Below are 8,175 nucleotides of genomic sequence, written 5' to 3' on the forward strand. Positions count from 1 at the left end.
ATACTAGTATATAAAATAGGAATTAAAATTAAGGAAAAAAATGGCTCTATGTAAGAAACTCCATTAATATTCTGAAATGACAATAACTATTTGAAAATGTAAACATAAATTCAATATTAAGAACAGAAAATGATTAACAAAAAAATTGCCAAGAAAAGAAATCTCAGAGGCTACATAATGTGGAGACAAAGCCTTGAGATCAAAATAAAGAGACTTGAGTTAACTTCCAGACTTCTGGGTAAGACCCAAGCAAGATGACATCAGTTGTAACAAATGTACCACTCTGGTGGGGGATGTTGATCATGAGGAAGGCTATGCATATACGGGGGCAGGCAGTATACAGGAAATGTCACAATCTGCTGTGAACCTAAAACTGCTCTAAAAAAAATAAAGTCAAAAAATAATAAAAAAGGAACAAGAAAGAAGAAAGTTAGGCCGGTGCTGCTCCCGCGCCCTCTGCCGCTGCCCCAACCGCCGTCTCCGCTGCCGCCGCCGCCGCCGGGTTCCGAGGCGCAGCCCCGGCTGAGGAGTGCGTCGGCCGGCTGCCCAGCTGCGCCGCGCAGGGAGGAGCGGAGCCGGCGGGCGGGCAGGCGGACAGACTAGCCTGCCATGGCAGACCAGAGCCAGCGCTTACTCTCTACCTCTGGGGAGTCTCTGTACCACGTTCTGGGGCTGGACAAGAACGCAACCTCGGATGACATTAAGAAGTCCTACCGGAAGCTGGCCTTGAAATATCACCCTGACAAGAACCCAGATAACCCAGAGGCCGCAGACAAGTTTAAGGAGATCAACAACGCCCACGCCATCCTGACGGACTCCACGAAAAGAAACATCTACGACAAGTACGGCTCGCTGGGGCTCTACGTGGCTGAGCAGTTTGGGGAGGAGAACGTGAACACCTACTTCGTGCTCTCCAGCTGGTGGGCCAAGGCCCTGTTTGTGTTCTGCGGGCTCCTCACCTGCTTCAACTGCTGCTGCGGGAAGTGCAAGCCCAAGGCGCCTGAGGGCGAGGAGACCGAGTTCTACGTGTCCCCCGAGGACCTGGAAGCGCAGCTGCAGTCCTACGAGAGGGGAGGGCACTGACACTGTGCGGGAGTGTTTGTGGTGGCGGCGGGACGGTTGAGGTGTGAACGTGGACGCCGGAGAGGCTGCAGACACGCCAATCGTCGTCCAGCCGGCGTCCGCCACGGAGACCACCCAGCTCACAGCCGACCCCCACCCCAGCTATCACACCGATGGGCTCAACTAAATTCAGGAGAAGCTGTGATTCGAGGGTCAGTCAGCACCCAGCCACTCGACCTTAGAATCATGGACTGTAGTCCCAGAGGTGGGGCGGGAGCCGCCCTGGCCCCGGGAGGGCAGCGCCAGCCCGCCTCTGTGCCCGCCCACCCGCTGATCCCTGACACATGAAGTGCGTAGCATGCAGTGTTTAAAGCAGTTTAGCTACGGTCTTCTTCTTCTGTTGTTTCCTTTTTTAATAGCATGTGCGGGGTTACGTTCCATGTCTGTCTGTGTTGTGAGCGTTTTGCAGCCAGGCCGCATTCCCCGGATGTGGGGCCACCTCAGGGCTCTCGGGCAGGTGGACGCAGCGGTTGGACGGCCCGTGTGGTCCCTCGCGGTTAGGCGGGCTCGGGCGGGATGGCACTCCGTTCCCCGTGCCCATAGGGGCCTGAGGCAGGTGCTGCCTGGCTGGAGCCGTGGGGTCTGCTCCCTGCCCCGTGCCTGCCAACCATGTGGCACAGGCAGGGCCTCTGGACTCACCTGCCAGGAAGGAGCTGGGTCCACTCTCCCAGCGCCGGGGCGTTTCTGTGGCATTCGTACCAAGGACTGTCTGTGCGGGACCCGTTCACCCCGTCTGCTTAGCCTGTGGCAGTTGTTTCCCACGTCGACCTGAGGCCCCTGTGCTTCGAGTATGCTCCCTCCCGGGCGGGGGACGTTCCTACACGTCCCCAGGCCACGAGCTGGATGGAAGGGGCCCCTCCCGCAGCCCCCATTCTACCCTTCCCTGCATCATCCTCCACATTCCTTCAGGCCCACCTGGCCTCTTGGTAATGCTTTTTGAACCTCTAAGAACCACAGATGGCAGCAGCGGCCCAATCAGTGGTGGTCAGAGGGGCTGAGAGGCCAGGCTGCCGGTGGTGAGTGGGCTGCACAGCCCTCCCCTCTGTACCTCCCAGAGCTCTCACCCACCCACTCTCCTCCGACTGCTCCCTTTGGCCGTCGTTGATGGTTTGGGCAGAGCTGGAGACGTTGGGTTCACGGAGAAAGGACCAGCTGGACCAAAGGCACACTCTGGACAGAGGGTTGGGTCCCCAAGTGGCCCTGGTGCCCTTGGGCTCGTTAGCCTGCAGCCAGACCACGGAAGCGCCACTCACCTCTGTCCGTGCACCGTCTGTGGGCTGTTGGGAGCCAGTCTGTCTTGTCTGCGTCCAGACCTGTGGGTGGCCCCTGCTGAGGACTTGGAGACGTGGCTGTGCTGGCCCCGTGCCAGACCAGCACCTGCCCCGGGACCTGCGTGGCCCAAGTGGGTCTGGTTTCCCATCACGCACCTCGCGACTGCTGGGCTCCTCCGGAGTGTCCAGTAGGGAAGGCCGTGGGCAGGGGGCTGCACGCAAGGAGGCCAGACGCACCAGGACACCTTCCCGAGCCACTGATTTCCACCACCCCAGCCCACCGCCGCCCAGGCCCCGGCTTGCCGCTGCCCTCACAGTGCCGTGTAGGGTGAGCGGCTGGGCACCTGTGGGTTCCGGTTTGTTTGGGGTTTTGCCCTTGAAGATGTTCAGGAAGAGGGGAGGTGTGCGCTGGTGTCAGGTGAGGAGCCGCCTGCTGAGACCCAGCCCCTCAGGAGGACAGGAAATGCGCTGTTGGACCCCGTGGAGCAGGGAGGAGGCCAGACGCCAGGACAGTCTTAGGTGCCAGTTCCAGGCCAGCAAGAAGTCAGCCTGAGAGCAGGCCTCAGTCGGCCTTCCTGACGTTTCTGGAAATAACTTAGGAAATGAGTCGTTTTTCCCTAGAGTGGCCAAGCACGAAGTTCAGAGGTTGGACTTCAGGCAGGCAGTCGCCCCTCCTCAGCGACTGTGTCATTGCTCCGTGGGCAGAAAACTCCGAGGCCCATCACACAGGTCGGGGCGAATCCCTGCCGAGTGTCTTTTGGTTCCCGAATCTTACTGATCGTCTGCTAGAAACGTGACGCTCCCCTGGAGGCCAGAGGGGCAGGTCCGGAAGTTTGTTGAACCCAGTCTCCTGTAGAATTTGTAAAAACTAAATAAGTCGTGACGGTGATGACAACAATCCTCAAGGCGATGCTGATGACTCCGCGAGGGCCGGGTACCCCAGGGGCCGGGCGCGGGGTCTGGACCACGCCCCCCTCACCTGACCCTGACCCTGACCCCGAAGCATGTCCACTTCGTTGATTTGGAGGCAGAAGCCCTTTCAAAGTCTTCCCTGTCTGTGCTTTCAGGCCCTCCCGCTGACTGAAGACCTAGGTCCCTGGTTGCATTTCCCTTTTCCTTGTGTGGCCCATCTGCTTCCCTGGTGAGCAGGGTGTTGTGTCTGGAGGGCCCCCTGTTCATGTGCTCGGAGGGGACAACCCTCTGCCTGCTGTGGTGGGAACAGGAGCACCTCGGCCCTCGCTCCAGGGCCGCGAGGCCAGTGCTGGGTGCCCTGAGGCTCTGGCAGCACTGCCCGCCTGTGGCCTGCAGGGAGCGTGGGAGAGGCTGCAGGGTGCAGACGGGAGCTGCCGGCGCGTAGATTTCTGTTTTCGCTTGGTGATGTGGTCTCTTGTCTTTTCTGGGCGTTTTTCTGTTTTCAAACTGCTGTAGACGTTACCGCTCGTGCGTGAGCTTTCCTACTTCTCTGACGAGTCGAGCAGCCAGCACCGCCGGCGCCCCTTAGGCGTGCTGTGTCCACAGGGCTCCTGCTCAGGGAGGGGCCCTGCCGGGACCATCTGGCGTATTCTAACTTCTGGCGGTCTGTTCCAGGGGAGCTTGTGCAGTGCCCACTGGGGAGACGGGCAGCCTCCGTGGCACCTGGTGTGAGACCACCTGTGAGGGGGGCAGGCACCGGCTCGTGGGCTCTCCCTGGAGGGGCCAGGCTCTGCGGGGGCAGAGCCCAGGGGCCCCGTCCGTTCTTCCCTGGCTCTCAGCACACCCCGCCAGGGCGACAGCGCGGGGGTGGTGGTGGTGGTGAGGGGCGTGAAAAAGTGACTGACCTCATTCCTTTCCCAGCGTTCTGAGCTGTGAGCCCATGTAACACAGGACTCACCTGTTCTGCTATTTTGGTTGTGACTCCTTCTCCTGTGGAATTGGCAAAAGCTACATTTTTACTGTCCTTTCAAGCACGGTTGGCGTCGTCTCTGCTGTAGGTGTGGGCAGTGTGTGTACATATGTGTATATGTATATATCACCCAGCGGCGTGAGTGCCGCCATCCGGGGCAAAGCGACAGTACAATAAAAGCGGCTCTAAAACAGCCTCTGGTTTCTTGACGAGTCGGGGCAGGAGCACGGGGTCTGGGTGAGCTCCTTTGCCAGGTGCACAGAAGGAAACACCGGCCCTGTTGTGTCCCTGGAATCAGTGTGGACGGCAGGCCGGGGGCCCGAGTGCTGCCAGTGTCGGCTCCTCCAGGGTAGGGTGCAGGGCTGCCAAGGTCACACCCATACCTGGGGGCTCACCTGACCCAGAGGTGAGCGGCTGGAAACCCCTCCCTCCCCTGAAACATTAAAACCAATTTTCTAAGCATCAGATACAATCAGTGATAAAGCCACATTCAAAGGGGTCTCTGTTCTGACCCCAGATCCACCCTGGAGGGTCCCCGGGGGAGGAAGCGGCTGGGCCTGGGGTCCTGTGGACAGCAGCTTTTGGTGATTTTGTCTCCCTGGAAATAAGGGTGTTTCAGGGTGGGCGAGGGGCGCAGTTTACACTGAAACATGTATGCGTCGTGGTTAGAAGCTAAATGCAGGCGCGTGGACCGCGATCGTCCGTGTGCTGCTGTGTCCTGCTGCTGGGACCGAACTCTGCCCTGAGCCCACGCACACACCTGGGGCTGGGCTGGAGGGTCACGGTGGTTTCCCATGGTGATGGTCTCTTATGTCTGAATGTTGACCTATAATAAAGATAACTTGTAAAAAATAAATGTTTTCACTGAAAAAAAAAAAGAAGAAGAAGAAGAAAGTTAGAGAACTCTCAGTATGGATTTAAAGATTTTTTTTTAAGGTTACAGTAATCAAAACCACATAATACTGGTGAAAGCATAGCCAAATGAATTAATGGAACAGAATAGAGAGACCAATGACTGCAAACAATGGAAGAATAAAATTAAAAATACATTTATGATACCACCAAAACACATAAAATTTTAGAAAAAAATTTAATAATAGACATGCAAAAACTAAACACTGAAAACTACAAAACATTGCTAAGAGAAAGTACTATCCAGTACATAAAACTAGAAAGATAAAGACAATAAAGATCATGAAAAATTACAACCATCTCTATTTGCAGGTGGCATCATGTTTACGCAGAAATTTTAGCCTCTACAAATCAACTAGTAAAATTGAAAAGTGAAGTTAGTAAGGTCACAGAATGCAAAGTTAATTTAGATAAATCAGTTGTATTTTATGCACATGTAGCTAGCCATGGGAAAATAAAATTTTAAAACATGTACTGAAACATTACTTAGGAAATGGGCATACAATGCCCATAAGGATTGGCGTACAATACATAAACAGTGCAATTTACAAATTATAACATGCATTTTTATAAAAATTAACAAGCTGATTCTAAAGTATATAGGGAGGGGCGTCCCTCATGGCATAGTGGTTAAGAATCCCCCTGCCAATGCAGGGTACATGGGTTTGAGCCCTGATCTGGGAAGATACCACATGCTGTGGAAAAACTAAGCCCGTGCACCACAACTACTGAGCCTGCACTCTAGAGCCTGTGAGCCATAACTACTGTAGCCCGTGTGCCACAACTAGTGAAGCCTGCGCTCCTAGAGCCTGTGCTCCACAACAAGAGAAGCCATTGCAATGAGAAGCCTGAGCACTGCAACGAAGAGTAGGCCCCGCTCGCGTCAACTAGAGAAAGCCCGCCTGCAGCAATGGAGACCCAGTGCAGCCCAAACAACTAAGTAAATAAATAAAATATATAGGGAAATCCATAAAATGTAGAATACCCAAGGCAATTTTTTAAAAGAAAAACGAAGTTGGAACACCTACACAACATAATTTCGAGACTTGTACTGGAATAAGAAGGTTCTATTGTATAGCACAGGGAACTAGATTCAATTACCTGTAATAAACCATTATGAAAAAGAATATATATATGTATAACTGAATCACTTTGCTGTACAGCAGAAACTAACACAACACTGTAAATCAACTATACTTCAATAAAATAAATTAAAAAAAAAAAGACTTGTACTGGAACAACTGGTTATCTACACAGCATAAACAACACTACTTCACATCATATAGAAAAATGTGCTTGAAATGGATCATGGACCTAAATGTAAAAACTAAAATTATAAAACTCTTTTAAGAAAACATAGGAGGAAATATTTGTAACCCAGTTTTAGGACATAGTATAATATCATAAAGACATTTATAATACAATCATTACATAAAGAATATAACTTTTTAAATGGATATTTAGACAGATATTTCATGAGAGAAGGTAGATTAAAAAGTACTCAAATAACATGTAAATACGCTCATCATTAGTATTTAGGGAAATGCACATGTAAACCACCGTAAATATCACTACATACCTAGAGAAGTGCTAAAATTAAAAAAAACAACACCCTGGTGAAGACGTAGAGCAACTAGAATTCCTACTTGTTTCTGGTAATAAAGTGGAATTGTACAACCACTTTAAAAAATGGTTTGGCAATTTCTGAAAAAGTTAAGTATGTACCTAACATATGACTCATCTATTCCATCCCTAGGTACTTACCCAAGAGCAGTGAAAACATATATTAACCTAAAGACTCGTATAGAAATGTTCAAACAACTTTGTTCATAAAAGTCAACAACTGGAAACTACCCATGTGTCCATCAACAGAGAAATATATAAATAAAGGTGAGGGAACCATATGCTGGAACACTACACGTCAATAAAAAGAAACATATACTGATACACTGAACAACACAACTGAACCCCTAAATTATCATGATTAGGGAAAGAAGCTAGACACAAAAGAGTATATATTGTATGATTCCATTTCTATAAAATGCAAATTAATCTTGTGTAGATCAACACTTGCCTGTGAATGACAGCAGAGATTGGGAGCATTGCAAAGGTGCACAGGAAATCTTTAGGGCATGATGGAAATGGTCTGTATCTTATCTGTGGTTGTGGCTTCATAGGTTTTTATAACTACTGAAACCAACTGAAATGAACAATTTAAATTCATACAGTTTATCTTATTTCTCACCAAAGATGGTAACAAAAAATGAACTAGGATCATAAGCAATTTGTGGGTTGTGTCTGATTTTTTTATTGGTTGTTTTTGTTTTATTTTTATGTTTGCTCATCACTACAGTGCTTGTCATTTATAAGGTATTCATTAATATTTCTTGAATAAGTGAACAAATATATTCATGACTGAATGTTCACATGTGAAATTCAATGTATTCAAATAAAATTATTATAATTTGTGTCATTAAAAAGCATTATTGTAGGCACAGACCCAAACTGGATAAATAAGTCTCTGCACTTGTTAGTTACAATACTAACATTTACCCTACATCTAATTTGCAAAAAATGTATCAGTCTTTAATAAAACCTGCCACCAAGTTCCCCCAAAGCACAAAAGTTTCTAGATCTTCTAGGATTAAAAATTAAGACTTTAGAATGAATGGTCAGGTCTGACACTGATCAGTTTTGAAACAAATAAAAGGAAAACTTTCCCTAACACTGTAAATGGGTAAGTGGCAGGAAGGCTCTAAATTCACAATAAAATAACAAAAAGTAAAGATGCATTTACTGTCTAATGACATAGTTTCAGTATCCGTGAGAATGTTTTGAGCAGCGGACAGTCTCCACACCTAATCCCAGACCATCTGAGTTTCACTCAAGCAGGTATCATTACTTGGGCATAACAAGCTGGGACTCCCACTCAGCTGTCATTCTCAGTGAGAGTTGGTGACAGCTTGAGCCAGCCTGGACAACACAGGA

At 49.7% G+C, this 8,175-nt stretch overlaps 1 protein-coding gene across 1 annotated transcript; it reads left to right on the forward strand.

Annotated features, from left to right (window-relative positions):
• The first annotated feature begins 340 nt into the window (after positions 1-340).
• Positions 341-2,360, forward strand: LOC309797248 (dnaJ homolog subfamily C member 5-like). Its single transcript, XM_082610817.1, has 2 exons — positions 341-1,072; positions 1,146-2,360. The coding sequence occupies exons 1-2, from the start codon at positions 610-612 to the stop codon at positions 1,247-1,249; spliced, it is 567 nt and encodes a 188-aa protein (XP_082466943.1). The 5' UTR covers positions 341-609; the 3' UTR covers positions 1,250-2,360.
• The last annotated feature ends 5,815 nt before the right edge of the window (positions 2,361-8,175 follow it).

Source organism: Mesoplodon mirus (genome assembly GCF_964341445.2).
Source record: "Mesoplodon mirus genome assembly, chromosome: 2".
NCBI lineage: Eukaryota > Metazoa > Chordata > Mammalia > Artiodactyla > Ziphiidae > Mesoplodon > Mesoplodon mirus.